This window comes from Aythya fuligula, chromosome 3, assembly GCF_009819795.1.
Source record: "Aythya fuligula isolate bAytFul2 chromosome 3, bAytFul2.pri, whole genome shotgun sequence".
In the NCBI taxonomy this organism is placed as follows: domain Eukaryota; kingdom Metazoa; phylum Chordata; class Aves; order Anseriformes; family Anatidae; genus Aythya; species Aythya fuligula.
Window position 1 is genome coordinate 34057917 of NC_045561.1, and position 16297 is coordinate 34074213.

The 16297-nt window shown below is 39.1% G+C and overlaps 1 protein-coding gene across 2 annotated transcripts in view; it reads left to right on the top strand.

The window, feature by feature from the left end:
* GLP1R (glucagon like peptide 1 receptor) overlaps positions 1 to 16297 on the top strand; it is a 102388-nt gene that overhangs the window by 56498 nt on the left and 29593 nt on the right. Inside the window, exons 4-5 of one of the 2 annotated variants that reach the window (XM_032185099.1) lie at positions 11575 to 11684; positions 14456 to 14562. In XM_032185099.1, the coding sequence (XP_032040990.1) occupies positions 11575 to 11684; positions 14456 to 14562 (217 nt within the window). The remainder of the gene's footprint in view (positions 1 to 11574; positions 11685 to 14455; positions 14563 to 16297) is intronic. The other variant, XM_032185100.1, reaches the window with a different exon arrangement.

Below are 16297 nucleotides of genomic sequence, written 5' to 3' on the forward strand. Positions count from 1 at the left end.
GCTGGACACCCTTGCTGTAAGTGTGACTGCATCTTTGAGATGTAACGTAGCTGGCAAGAAACTGCAGGATTTCCAGCATTTTCTTTTTCTTATAACTGTATAATGTTTTTGTTTTGTTAAAGTAATTGCTTGAGATGTGTCAAGGATATCAAGGCACATCTCTGCATAACTGGGCCTTATTCAGCATCTGCTTGAGAAGTTGCCTCTAGCTGATGTGACTGCAAACAGGTCCTTTAAGTGAGAAAAAAACATCACATCCAGCTGCAAGGAAGCTATTAGACTACCTCTGTGCTTTGCCCATGCAACTCTAGCAGATTGCTTAACTAAGCAGACAGGTTTAAGCTCACGAATTTCTTTAACTTCATCTATGCTGTCATTACAGGTCTTGTGTAATTGAAGTATGTAGTATCTCCACACTTTCATTTGTTCACAGCACCAGTATACTCTAAAGGAAGAGACCTCAAACCCTTCTTCCCATTACTTTTGTTTTAAAACTGATTATCTTACACTTAAGCAGTTGCAGTTTTTAATTATAGTGGTCAAAGAGTAAACTGAAATAGTTAAGGGTCTGAATAAACATGGTACTTATGTATGCTAAGTAATTACATGCCTTGCTGAGAACAGGTTACTATCATTCTGGTTTACTTAAACATTGCTAATTAGTCAAAGTATTGATTTTATTTTATTTTTTTTCAAGTCAAAAAAAGGGATAAACCATGAATACCTGATCCTACCTGGATAAGTTGAGAACATCTTGCTAGATGAGCCACGTGACCTACAGCCTCCTTTTTCTGTGATTCCTGGCATTTCACCTTTGTGTGATGGGAAATGCTCATCTTACATCCAATGTGTACACGTTCTCTCACATAACAAATGTATTTCTGGTAGTGAACTTGAGGGGCTACTTGCTAGTCCCATGAACCTTAGCTGAATTCAGGTGAAGATGCTTATGTAGTTCAATCTGCTTAAATATTACAAATGTAAATATCTTATGTAGAAGGCAATCATGCTGTCTGCCTCTTGAAGTTATTAACTATGTTTGTATTTTTTCATATTTTTGATCGGCAAAGTAGTCAAGCAAAAATGTAGACTGACTTAAAAGGTGTCTGCATGTGAGTAGCTTAATTATAGAACATCCTTCCTTTCACGCCAGATTCACAAATGCAGCTTTTAACTTGAAAATGTTCTAAGCTGTACAATGATTGCACTTGTTAATTATGTACACAGCTTTACTTATTTGCTCTATTACCCTTTTCCATTTGAATGTCTTGCTGGTAACTTTCCCCTTGAGAGTTTTCTGTGGTAGACTAGATTTTCCCTCAGAGAACCTGGTCCCTGCTATGAATTTCGAAAGGACGCCAAATCCTCCTCAAGCATGCTCCAAATGTTAACTGTTAGTATTCCCATATATCACTTTAAATTTTCCGTGAATAAGAATGAAGTTTTTCTGGACAGCATGTTTATGAGAGAACCTGGGTACTTGAATAGTTCAATGACAATAATAATGATAGTGGTGTCTGGTGTCTGGCCAGATTCATCTGACCTTTCTGGAACTAATTTACTTTCTGACAATTGGAAAAAGCAGAAGGCAAGAGAAGGATCAAGCACTCATCAGCATATTTCCTCTGAAAGCAAAAAACTGGCTTCCACACGCGAAACCTGCCTGATGATTGCCCTGGAGCCTAATGAAGCAAGGTATCAGTAATTTCCTTTAAACAGAACTGGAGCATGGGCAAAAATGTGGAAAATACTGGTGTTATGTGGATGATGAATGACAGTGAGCCTCTCTAAGCTTTTAAAAATGTGAGGTAGCATTTGCAGTGGATGCTCCAAGAAAGGATTGCACGTTGGCATGAAAATAAAAATTTAAGTCAAAAAGATTGTATGTCCATCCAAATACTTTTCAAGCAATGAAAATTTAGTGGAAATAAAAATGGAATATGAAACTTAAGGAAGATTACTAATGGAAAGGTGTAAGAATTCCCAATTTTTAGATCAGGGTAGATCTCAACTTTGGGATAGAGAGATTGGTATAAAGATTAGTTGTAAAGGAAAGGTAAATCCAGACATAACACTAAAGTTTTAGTGACCTTCAGTAACTGTTGACAAGAGCAACGGTGATTTCTATAATGAAATCACTTGGTACTTTTGTGTTTTGTTTTGCTTATTTGCTTTTTCCTTTAAAAGGTTGGTTTTACTAAAAAGTTTTTGCAAAACTTTGCTTGAATGAGATTTAACACAATAGAATAGACTTCTCATGCCCTTGCTGGCCATGGTAGGCTCCAGAATGGAGTGCAAAGGAGTATCTTGATTGCATTCCTCATCACTGTTTATCTGGGGTAGGAGAAGCTGCTTGGATATGATGAGGAGGGCTGGGGAACAGGTTGATGAGAAAGGAGATGTGGGAAAAGGTAAGAGGAGAGAGGCTGGAATCAGTGTGCTATTTGATTCATCTCCATTGTTTATGGAGGACAACAAACCAAAGAGCTGAGAGGAACAGGAAAATGCAGAATGAAGGGAGAGGATCAGCAACAGGTGTGTTGATCAGTAGTGCATGGGTAAGCATTGCAGTAGTAGGGAGGGTTGGAGGAATAAAGCTGAAGAGGAGAATCAAGGAGAGGAACAGGGGAATGCGAGTGGAGGAGAAAGAGGAATGGTGTGACAGCAGCTGAAAGGAGATGGGCAAAGAAGGCAGAGGGAAGAGGGTTGGGGAGGAAGGCAGACAAGTGTTGGTGTTAGGGTATGTCTGCTACAGAGTCTGAAACAAAACATCAGTATCCTCATGTTGTGTAACAGAGAAACCCAATGGCAAAATGTGTGAATATACTGATGACACGGGGCAGTGTCCTGAGCTGAAAAATCAAGGGCTGTGTTTCTTCATACACCTGAACTAGTTGATTGTTGGTGTTTTTTTGTTTGTTTTGTTTATTTGTTTTTTTTTTGTTTGTTTGTTTTGTTTTGCCTAGTACTACCTCCTATAATGGTCACACAGCCTGCATCTGTATAATTCCAGGTCTGCAGAGTGTAAGAGCTATTTCCATAGGAAAGCAAGCTTTTACCAGTTGATACAGTTTTTCTTTACAGCTTCATGCTCAGTTATACAGAGGTAAAACCTTTAACCAATGTGAGAGTGGACAGCTTGTTAAATAAAAATGTCTCCACTCTTTGAAATGCACAAGATGCTTCATTTTATTTGTTCTGATTTTAAGTATCCAGTTCCTTTGCTTCCTGTAGGTAGTGGGTAATACTTGTGGAATTATAGTTGTCTCTAAACGAAGTTTGATTCAATCCAGGTTTGGATTCCCGTTTTTTGTTTGTGTATCTTTATCAACGTCCATTGAGAGGTGATAGCCAGTGATTCAATAAACCTAACTTATGCTGTTGTTTTTGAGGATAATTAAATACCAGTGATTTTCCTATTGACAAGAATTGGCAGCTTGTTTGCAGTGCTTGGCACTGGTTTCAGCCTGTGTCTTCTGGAGCTTCATGTTTTGCTCAGCAGCTTCATCAAACAACTGTTTACTTGCACGCCTACTCACCTTTCCCTCCTAGCTATGCATATTTAACATACTAGTTATCTGTTGGTTTTTCTCAAAATTGCTTCTTGCTCACCACACATCATGCTAATGACTTGCCTAGTTGTTTCTTTTTCTTTTAGCTTATTTTTCTTTCACTGTATGCAAGTTTTGTTTGTTAGTTTTTCTTATTTTTTTATAAATTCTTGGAACATGGACATAGCAGAGGAAGAGATCCATTTTACTCTGCAAAGCCTTCAGTTTTGTTGTACAGCCTTTTAAGATAACTTTTTATTGCATTTTTTTGCTTTATTTTAACATACTTTAATGAGATGTTTTATATTAATTACATTAACTTACTGATCCAATACCTTTAAAATGCAGAACCTCTTAGCAGTGTTTTTACAAGTTTATTTTACATTAAACTTCCAATCACGTTTGCTGGTGCAATAAATTTATTTCAACCCACTTTTATTTATTCTGAGAAACTTTTAATGGTGCTTTTTGGTATCTTACCAAACCTTCACAAAGCTGTACCATTATCATAAAGATTTGTTTTTCATAAACAGCCTTCTTTTATTACATTAATTCATATATCTTTTATAGTTCATAAACACTCTCCATTATTAAACCTAATGCACACATACATGGGTGCATTTTTATGACTTGGTTTTTAAAGTATATTTCAAAAGGTTATGTTAGGTTTCAGTGTGGTCTTGCATAGTCAATACAGCTCTTTCTCAATACAAGTTACTCAGCTGAAATGCTTAGAGAGTATAATTGCTCTTAGGGTAATATTCTGTGTTGTTTTTTAGGATGGTATGGTTTGTTTGTTTTTTTAAGATATTAATTCCTACCTAATGATATATAGGGTTACAACGTAATGAATACTTCATGATTTAGTGCAGTCTACTTTGCTCACACAACATTTATTGGCAACCAGTATGGAAATAGTTCTTAATTATGAAGCTATATTCCATCATTTCTCCACAGATTTCTTATTCCTTCACTATACAGAATGGATCTGTTTGTGAGATATGCAGTAAAAAGAACTCTTCTCTGAAAGATCATTGCCTCATTAACTGTGAGAGTTTATGTTGAGTGAGGCAAGATATTGCAGAGCTGGCAAGGATGATCCCTTCACTAAGAGAACTGAATGTCCATGGAGAACAGATTTTGTGGCTGCATAATTTTCTTTGTTGTATAAATCTGGCTTTTATATATGACTAGAATATGCACTTCATTTTTGGAACTCTGGGAACAAATATGAGAAACCAGCACTCTGTGTTCATTAGGAAGCCGAATTGGTGGTTTAAGAAAACAATGAATTTGTTGGCAGTATGTTTAAATACAACTTGATGTCTCACAGTGGTAAAGAGGACTAATCTCTTGTTAAATGACCCCCCCTCTATTATTCTTCACCCTGAAGAAAAAAAGTGGGGAGAGGGAGAGAGTATCAGTGGATTCTGGGGGAAAAAAAAAAAAAGCATGACTGCATACATAGAAACAGTTTTATTGTCTGGAATTAAAAAAAAATGCATAAATAGGTTTAGGTTAGCATTTCTTAATTCTTGAGTGATTAATCTTGTAACATTAATATAATTTCAATTTGAATATTTTAAAATGAGAATTTGTGTGCAGGCAGTATCCCTTGGGTGATGCAAGACATCACCTCCATGAGCAGAGTCTCTGATTCTTCACTTTTGGTAGCACAGCACAAAATTCATGCACTGAGGTCTTACTGGGCATGCAGGGTGGCCTTGTACAGTCCATGGCATAGCCTGCACTTGCTTAATTGGATGTCCCCTTGCAGCATTTAGAGGTATCTGTTAGGTCTATGTAAGCTTGCATCCATCTCTTGGTAGCATGGTGGGTACATGACTCTCTTTTCATTGCAGTATTTTTATTTTATTTTATTTATTATATTAGATTTACACTGAAAGAGGCTGGAGGGGTTCTTGGATCTCTTGGGTTAGGAGCTAGTGATGTTATATTCAGGTCTGTTTCCCCACTTACCCAAACTGTAGAATATAATTGAAAATGAGTTTCTTCCTGCTGCAAGAACTTGCAATGACCACCAGCTTTCTGCCTCCAAGACAAAATGCAAGACATATCTGTTTGTCATTGCTTTATCATCACTGAAACGAAGAAGTTGAGATGACTAATACTCTATGAGGGAGCAGGAGGAGTGGGAAGGGGTACTAAATAAAGTACTTGTAGTTAAACTGCTTGTTGAGGTAATATAATTTCAGACGTTGTGGCAGCAAGCCCAGCATAAATGGACATTTAGATGAATGTGGTTCTTGGACAGTCGTGCAGGCTGGAGCTCCTCCTGCTCCCTAGAGGCTTTGTGTTCAGGCTGCTCCTTCGTGTCGTATTTCCAGCTGCATGCTCACAGGCAAGTGCATGAATCTTGGTTTTAGGATGTGTTCGCTGTACAAGACACCAAGGAGTGTCTTGTACATGTGTGCCTACACAACACACAACTTTTTCACACAACAGTGACTCCTTTGAGGTGAGTAGTGCCTAGGTCAACCCTTTGAGAACTGAACAGGGCTGTTGGGAGGTGCAAACTCCTATGTTCAGGTAAGCTGCTGTCCCCATCAAAGGGCATTTCTCTCACTTCAAGAAAAAAACAGTCTGCTGGAAGACTTGTGGTGCTCGTATACTGCAGAGTCCCCTTTTTATGGAGAAAATTGTTATCTTCTCCTAAACATTTACTCCTGCTTGAAATAGAGAACAGCTATTAACAGAGGAGGGTTCTATAACACTTTATACACAGCAGCTAGGTGAAACTCTTGGTCTCTTGTCCTTTTTCCAATCTCTTTTCTCTCTGCCTGAATAAATGCGATTGGATAGGACATGCTGTAATTTGTTTTTAAAATGAATAATGTTCCAGTTTATCCTCAGGGACAGTTAGGTGAGTAATCTCACACTGACCTTGACACATTGATGTTATAAAAGGCAGATCAGGTTGGTCATTTTAAGCAGAGAAATCATTTAATTTGTTTTTATTTCTAGTAAAAGGAGGCTAGTAAGGAAATGTTTGTGAGCCTTTTGAGATGTGATAACGTATTTCCCCCATGTGTAAAAGTGTTTAGCTAGACATTATGTTTGATTTGATTTGAAAACTCATCAGAGAGCAAGGTAGATGATGATATTAACTTCAGTGCTAACTCTTGGCCTCTCCTCTCTGTCTTTTATCATTCTACAGAGCCTGTTTTAGGTATCAATCCATATTTTAACATGTAATTTTAATGAGGTGTGATTGACACTGTTCAAATAAACTGGCTTCATTAAGCTCCTGTTCCAAAGGTTGTGCAATTTTGTCAGTGAATGCATTAATTTACAAGTTAAATAAAATCATACTCCCCATACAGTGGCTGTAGCTTTTATTTATTTTTGTTGCGGAAGATGATAGCCAATTCTAGAATGTGATAATTAGTGTGAGTTGAAACATTGACTGTATGATAATGAAAAGCATTATGATACTGGAAAGGGGTATTGTAGGATAGCAAGGAGGCAGTAACCCCCCAAACATTCTAAAAATGTTATTCATTACGCTAATCTGTTCAAACTGAAGCTGGTTGTTGTACATTTGGTATTTGCACTTCATGAAAGGTAAGAGGGCTTGAGTCACTGCAGAATTCAGGCATGGACAAGTGTGAATCACCTCTGACTAAGCCACCTGCAAGCAAGAAACTAAAACTGCTCAGTGACTGACCTGGAAGCTGTGTGCATGCCTCTCTTCTGTCACGGCACACAGGCATTTTCTAGCAAGTCGTCGTCGGTTTGCTTCTGAATGTATTATTAACTGATCTTTTGCAGTAAAGGCTCTATATGAAGGCTAAAGGACAAGAGACTCCTGCTGACTTTAGAGCTTTGGATCAGGCCCACGCAAAAAGAAGATACATACACATAGTGTCCTTTTATCAGTGTAGGAGATTGAAGATAGGACAAGGAGTAATGGTTTTAAACTTTGAAAAGGTAAATTTAGATTATATATTAGAAATAAATTCTTTACTATGAGAGTGGCGAAGCACTGGAACATGTTGCCCAGAGAAGCTGTGGATGCCCCATCCCTGGAGGTGTTCAAGGCCAGGCTGGATGGGGCTTTGGGCAACCTGGTCTGATGGGAGGTGTCCCTGCCCATGGCAGGGTGTGGAACCAAATGGTCTTTAAGGTCCCTTTCAACCCAAACCATTCTATGATTCTAACATCTCTGTCATCTAAAGCCACAGTCAGCTGTGCAGAGGGGCAATCATAATAAACCCACATGAAAAATTGTTGTAAGAATACTGTATTTGTATATACTTACAACCATAAACATAAGTACCTTTAATACAAACCATTTGCTTTCCTTAAGATAGTATCTTGAATCAAAATGCCCGTGATTCCTTCAAAATTAGTTGGAACTGCTTTCACTAAGCAAAGGTGAGAACTTAGCTTGTATGTTATTAGTTTTAATCAAAATTTCATTTAATAACAAGATCTGAAATCTCCACTTAGGGTTTTTATCAGTTGCTATGCAGACATAGCAGAACAGTTTTCGGCACTGAGACCCTTCTCTGCCCCTCCCTTCAGTGAGGCATGACCAGGGAAGAGCATCAAGTTAAGGCAGCATCTCTTCTGAGCTGTCAGTCACACATACAAAGCTTTTTTTCATGTTTATGAGCAGTAGAAGGTGGCAGCTTGTGATGGAGTCTGTTGACAGGTGGATCAGTTGACACTGACTGGTTGCCCTGTTCTTCTAGGAAACTGAGAGAAACCTGGGTGGGACCAGGAAGGGCCTGCCCTGAAGGTGCGCCCTGCAGCAGCCGTGATGCATGGAAGCTGGGGCTTGTGAGGCTATGGCCCCTCCTTTTTGGGGGACCCCTGCAGCTGATCATGTGGCATGTGAAGACACCAGTGTCCCATTGGCTGGGTTTGTCTCCTAGGTCCTGCATAGTGCTGGTGCTGGATGAAGGGTCTTGTGTGCAGTGCGTACCCAGTGCCAAACCCTTCAGGGCCCTTACAGTCAACCTGCGCTAATGTCATGCGAGGTCATTGGTGTTTTGCAACAACTGAAAATAATATGTGTCCATAGTGGAGAGACTTGATTTCCCATTCCTGAGGGTAGCTTTTTGCCTCCAATACATCACCCCTGTACCCTCTTTATGTCATGGATTGCATAGTCTCTCAGCTCTTTCATGAGCATCTCTCCATAAATCAACCAGAATCCTAATGCTGTCTTAAAGACTCAGTTGCCTTCCCCTTCCTTTCCTTTCCTTCACTTCCTTTCTCATAAATGATTCCTGAGACAAAACATACATACACTCTCACATTCATGCGTGTGGTCTCATCTATTTAGGATTTTTGATTTGATTGAATCTTTTTGCTTCTTAAGACTCTTCCTGAATATAGACAGATCTTTAGTTGATTTGGGTCCTGTACTGACCACTGCTGTCTTGGCAAGCAGTGAGGCTAGAACAGCCTGGTGCAACTGGCTTGCTGCTACCCAGAAGACCGTAGCAGCCCTCAGTCCCATTTGTTCTTGACTCCTAAATATGGCAAGAGCTCTCCTTGCCAGTATAACAGGGCTAGTCTCCAATTATCAAATGAAAGAATGTGATTGGTTTTCTTAGGTGAAAGAAATCTTGTACAAAAAGATCCAATAGCATAGTAAAAAATAGTCACTTCAACATAATCAAAATGCTTTTTTTTTTTTATATCCAGGGACGTCATTATTCTTTTTCCTTAACTGACTGCTTTTCAGTCTTTAATTTTAAGCTACATGACATAATTAGAAAAATTTCAATTCAAATACTTAAGTTACAAGATAATCCAATCTATATAAGATGGTGATAACTGACATTTGTTTCTCTTCATAACTGAAGGAATTGCCTTGTCTTTCTGTCTGATGGCAAATTTCATGTTCCATTTGCTTTTCTATTCACTAAACTTTTCTGTTCTCCAATAGGTGCCAGGCTTCAGCATACAATACATTTTCCTCTATATTTTTCAAGAGAATTGATATCAATAAAAAGAAAAATAGAATTAAAGTGTGTCACAGATTGATTTGGAGAAAAAATAAATGCACCAAGGCCAAAGCTTTCATTTTAATTAGACCTTGACAGTAAGAAATAATTAAAAAGAAAAAAAAAGTTTCACAGCTTCAGAGAATGTGAGATAATGTTTAGGGGAAAAAAAAAATCAATTTTCATCTAGCAAGTTTTCTCTCTTCAGGAATATAGTGAAATTTGTTTTTGTGTGAGATTGTTCTTGTAGTAATTTTGTCTTATAATACTTGGTTACAGCTTATTGCATTGGCAGTCAGACTGAGTTTTGAAGTCCTATCACCGTCCAGACTTTTAACTCCCTGGTTTTCAACTTCACTGGCTTCTGTAATAGAATATTTGCTGATTCCTGATTCCTAGAGCTGTCTTTGCATAGAAGTTTTAGATGGATTGCTTCAATTTGATGTCCATTAAATCTTAAATGGAAAAAAATGTTGGTTTCCAATTTGCTATCCTCCATCACACGAGATATCCTTAACATTGTTAATAGTTGTCAATGTGTAAGTGCACTGGCCCAGTCCCTCCTTCTGTTTGTGTTTAAACATATGCAAACAGAAATGCTGAAAAGGAAAGAAAATCCTCCACCAGGCATAACTTTATTTTTACGTTATCTCAAAATACATTCAATACAGTAATTACAAAAGCAAATAGACTATGCTTATCAAAACTGTTGTCAGTTGCCATTTAGTATACTAATTAGAAACAGCCCATTAGAATATCAAAGTCTAGATTATTTTTAACACATCATTCTTTACTTACAGCGCCTACTACTAATATACCACTGACAAATAATTATTGAACAAATTACAAGCTGTCAGCTAGTATAACAACCCAGTAGGTTATTTTCGTAATTACAAATAAATTTTAATATTTGAACTTTTGTTAAATGCCAGAACTTTCCATTGAAGAGAACAGCCAAGCTCTAGAGAGTTCCAGCTGGAAGTAAGGATGGGGCTGCCAAGAGGAGGCTGTTTCAGCAGGCAAAGATGGAATTGAGCAAAAGCTGAAATCCAGAGGTGTTTGGTTACCCATGTCAAGTTGAATTTAAACTCAGCTCCTCATACCTCAAAATATAGTGTCTGCTTCACAACATTGCCCTGGTTGAGACTAACGCTGGTGAAGGGATTGACCCAGCACTATTTATTGAGGTGTAGCTTCATAACCCAGAATATGTCAGTTTGCTGGGTCAGAACTGTAATTAGCAAGGAACTTCATTTGCAAAGCCTCAAGCACCGTTACCCTTAACTATGCACTGATATTGGGGCAGCTCCAGGTTGCTTGTGTGCAGCAGTAAGAGTTGTTAGGCTTCCCCAATACTTCTAGCACCAGAGAGAGGGTTTCCTTTTATATGCTATGGTTGAGTTCTCCTCACCTCTTGTACTCCCATTTTGGTGCCTCAGTCTGGTGTAATTTTATTATGAGCCATTTTGTCATTCCTGCTTTTACAAGATCAAGCTGCTAACAGCTTTTGAAAGGCATTTTATTTATTGCTGATTTTGTTATCCAAACATGTAGACAGAAGGAGTAAAAAGACTGCATGGGTAGTTTAGGCAGAGATTTATGGCTTTGTTTTATAGCACAGGTGTTTGCGTAGGCATTTACATTTTGGGGAGCTAGTGTTAGTATACTTTCTCTGAGGTTTCTTTATTCATCATTCTGCATGATTTCAGAAAAGAATCAGCACTTTTACTCTTTCCACGCTTTCTCTTCCCTTTGAATTTTGTAGCTGAGGCTCAAAATTTCCAAAATTTGTGAGTCTTAAACTCTGATATTTCAGAGAACTGGAATGTACACCTGTTGTGAAACACATACAAAGAGAGCATCAACTGCTTGAGATCATTGTTGGTTAGTGTTTGTCCAGGCACATGTGCCACTCATTGCCCTTGCAGCCACATCCTTGCAGGCTGCTCTTGTTCCTGGGAGGAAGGAAAGTTGCACCAGCTTGCTTCCCTGTGTTCAGGCTCCCCTCCAGCCAACCCTATGGCCCCTTTTGTTTCTGGCAGTGCTGCATGGGCAGGTATACCGGTTTTGCACCTCTGAGGGGACGTGGCTACTGAAGGAGAACTCGACCCTGCCCTGGAGGAACCTATCGGAGTGTGAGGCCTCAGACCAGGTAAGAGTTTCTGACGCTGGCTGCTGCTGTTGATTCGAACCAAACAGAAAAGGACAAAATTATTCATTGATGCCCACACATTTTTAACCAGTCAAAGAAATCTTTTTTTGACTTATTCTGGGTGCCTCGTTTCAATGGGCCTGGTAATATGGGACCACGCATCTCCTCTTCAGCAAAGACAATGTATGAGGTAGATGAGCCCAGGTTCAAATGTAGGTGGAACAACCAGGAGATGCAAACTGGATGGTCCTTGCCATGGTGCAGGGAAGCCTGGCCGAATGCTGTGCTCAGCCAAGCCAGGCTCTCTCCCTACAGTGCTCCTGAGGAAGACAGAGGTCTTATCCACAACAGGGTAAACTCAAATTGGAGAAGTCATCCAGTATTGTTCCATTGCCTTTCTTTCTGTCGGTGGAATGTTGCAAGGATAAAATTACTGTTTGTCTTCTCTGTCCTGTAAGCAGCTATTAAGATGAATCGAACTGAAGGATATTGTTTTTCAGCTTTGGATAGGAGACAGTTCCTGCTTTTGTGTGGGTGGGTGGGTTGGGGGAGAGTGTTTTGTGGCTTTTTTTTTTTTTTTTTTTTAATTAATTTGACGTGGGCTATGAAATTAGGCTTGTCAGTTTATTTTCGTGCCCTAGTGGAATTAGCCTTGTCAGTTTATTTTCTTGCCCTAGTGCTTTATACTCTGCAGGGAGCTGAGACACCTGGCATCAAATAAATGAGAGCAAAGGGATTTTGGTCAGCCATTGGCGTCAGCTAGTGCCCTGCATGCGTTCCCATGACGTGATATCATCACAACTATAAGCCTCCAAGGGTGATCCTTTTCATTGTATAAATTGGGTGTACGCTCTCCACCCCAGCATGCTGGGGACTATTACATACCTAGCCAAAACTGTTCAAGTATATGAAATTCCCAAGTGCCACGTCCCAAGAGGGTGTGTCCTCTGGAGTACGTGGAACTCAGTGTCTCATTCTTCAGGAGGAATAGATGGCTGCAAGCTAGGAGGAAATGGGAAGAGATAATTTCTAGTTATCCAAATACATAAGATTTAATTTTTCCCTTTAATTCACAGTCTTATTCCATGTCCATAGCACATTCTGAAGTACCCAAGCAGAGAACATTATCATACTAGCTAGTATAAGCCTGATCAATTAACTTTTCCTGGTTTGCCATTATGCTTTCTTCCAGGGCTTTTTTGGGTCATACCAAGGAGACAGATACCTAATGATAACGCTTGGTCATTTGGAACCTACCTCCAAATTTCTATGAGCTGATCTGGATTTTGAAAACCTGCATGCATGGTTTCAGTTCCCAAATATGAATAGCTGTGTTTGCTTTTCTAGCTAATGTATATAGAGCCCCCAATAACCTACTTTACTATACCTCTTGTGCACAAAGACGATTTTTTTTTTTATAAGTTTACTGCATATTATAACAGTAGCTAAAACAGTCCCAAGGGTTTATGAGCGAATACTTATAAAATAACGTGATTTTCTTTAGGTATGAGATGTGTTTTTGATCTGTGTATGAGATGTTTTAAATTGTCAGGCCTCAGTAGTTTGCCTAAGCTTCTTTTTGTTGAGCTTTGACACTGAAGAGATATTTCTTTTCTCTTCGTAAGACAGCTCTCATATCATTCCTTTTAAAACATTAACCTATCAAATCCCTGAAGAACAGCTTGTATGTTCACATTAAATTCTCCTAGCTGTGCAAAATGCATCTGAATAGCTGTACTTATTCTTGAAGTACAAGGAATATATTCCTTTGTACGGCACAAATCTTGGGAGTCATCTGCTTATTCAGTAGCTTGAAGTAGGGAAGTAAAATGCTTGAATCTCTTCAGACAAAGATATGTGCTTAGAAATGGGCTAGAATAAGAGAACATTAGTGTCTTGGAGTCAAAGCAACAAGCCTGTGTTGTATTTCAGATGTGCCCATAGCTTTTCAGACAGTTCTCTCCCTAAAGATTTTGTCCAGAGCTTTCAAGCTAGGGCTGAAGTGGATGCATCTTCAACAGGAAATCCAAAGAGAGCTGCAGCCTGAGACTGGGACTGTCGGGAGGGTGCAAGCATCCCCGCTGCTCTGGCTTGCATCAGTTCATTTACTCTCAGGCAGTGCTGTAACGTGTAGTTCATGAGTCCCTTCCCAGGAGGTGGTATAGTTGAGGAAGAAGAGGGATAATCTGGGGGCAGAGAAGAGTTTAGTTATATGAATGCAAGGCACACTTTGCCTCAGAGCCAGCAAATGGGACCTGGCTTGTTTTATTTCTAAATATAACTGAAAGAACACCTCCATTACAGCGGTAAGGTGACTGGCTCAATGTGTGCAAGTCTGAAAACATAAGCTTTGCCATTTTTACTGCAGAATTGAGTTGTGTCTGTTCTTCCTGCCATCTGTTTAACACCTGCTTGTCTGTTAAGTCATGCTTCTCCAACTTTATTATCAAATAATATCACATGATCTATTTTCTAGCCTGGCTGCAAAGTCCAACTGTTTGACTGAACACCTGGGAGCATCTGGGGAATTCAGATTAAATTTTTATTTCCTTAGAACATAGGAAAAATGGAAGACTTATTTGATGAATGCATTTAAACTTGAAAGTAGGAGAATGACTTCTGGGTGTCATTAAGAAAAGTTAGAAAGCAACTGGGAGGAAAGAACTGAAGCCCATGAGCTCTGTCTCTCCCCTCAAATCCCCCTCACTTTTTTTTTTTTTTTTTTTTATATATACTTTTCTCCTTTACTTTTCTCCTTTATATGCTCTCAGGATGCACCAGAAGAACAGCTCCTGAATTTGTCCATCATATACACCATTGGATATGCTCTTTCCTTCTCTGCCCTTGTAATTGCAACTGCCATTCTTCTTGGATTCAGGTAACTGTCGAAGCTCTGAACAGAGTGGAGAAAGGTGTTATGTTTTTCTATATGATAGTATCAGACTGACAGAAACTTTTGAGTTTTCCGTTCTTCTATCACCTTATTTCTCTATCTTGTGTTGCCTCTGTGTGCTTTCCTACCATCATTTCTTCTCAAAATGCAAGAAAAATTCCTAAGCTTTTGTAGTGTTACTAGTATGTCTGTGGATATGCTTTTTTTAGTTGGATTTTTTTAATATACATATTTTTGATTCTAATTAAATTGCCATTGGAAGAGATGGGAAAAGAGAGATTCCAGCATTCCCTCATGTTGTCACCTTGGACGTGGGGCACTGGTATGGAATGTGAGAGGTCATTCGGGACAGAGGTTAACATCTTGCTTTATGTGGAATTACCCAGAACATAAATCTCAGTCTCAGTCATTTCTCAACAACCATGTGTATGGTGTATTTCAGTACAGAAATGGATTTTTTACACAATTTCTCTTTTTGGAGAACTTTCAGAAATTATTTCTTTTGCAGTATGGAAGGGAAACTAATTACGAAATTTGAAAATTTTCTATGAAATACGTTGCTGTCACCTGGTCAGTTTGGCATGCTGGATTCGTCCTGGTATGCACCAATGAATTGCACGAGGTACCTCAAAATTAAGAGGTTGCTGGTTGCACAGCCTTCCCAAGTTGGATACGTACTGATGCTACATTGTGTAGGTTTGGTTAAAAAACAAACAAACAAAAAACCCTTTGGGCTCCAACAGAACAATCTCTCTTTTTCCTTCTCTAAATGCAATAGATATCTCATTTATTTCAGCCCAAAATTCCTATGGTGTGGGGATGCTGAGCACAGGAGACTGATATTTAGAAAACACAAAGACGTGAAACTAATCTGGTGTGGAAGGAAAAACTATTTGTCATGCAGTCCTGCTCCTTGCTGCTGTGTGCATCCAGGTCCCATCATCCCTCTTACAGGCTGGATGAGGCTGCCTCTGAAGAAGTATATTTCCCCATCTTTTGGTTACTCTTTCTTGAAATCAGGTCTGGAACTTACGTGTCCTGGTCCTTAAGAAACTTTTTTCCCTGACTAAATATTTCTCATTGCCAGTTAATGATCATTTGCCCTGGAGGCAGCACTCTGTTAGCAAGGCAGTCCCTCTCCTTTCCTCCCTCCGAAGTGTATGTACCCCTCATGTATTTGAAAAGATCAGTTGTACCTTCAGCTTCTAATTTCCAAAACTAAAATAACCCAAGTTTTATACTACTGCACAACACCTTTTAGCATTGTATTATCCCTCCTTCCAGTGGAGAATTGTAAGGCTATCTCAAAGATTTAAAATGACTGCAGGAATGTAGAGACATGCTCACCCTCTGAGTGCTGTGTGATGATAATTATGATTTGTTCATGTAGTAGCTGTGCAACTTTGGGACTCATCCGACTGAACAGCATATGGTCTTGAATTCTCCAAATGTCTCCCAGGATAAGAGCTTTCTCCTTGTTTCACCCATCAATGACACTTTTTGAATAATCTTAGCAGCCAAAATGTAAAGGTCACAGAGCACAACCATATACATACTGAAGGAAGGTTTGTGCATGTTTTTGGCAGGAAACAAGGAGCAACTCTGTTGCAGATGACTGGTAAAAGAGAGAAATTTAGATGCTCTGACTGTTTGTGGAGAGATCCATTAGCATTTTTTCCTTTAACTGTGAAGTGAGGACTGGAAGAAATGTGCACAAGTG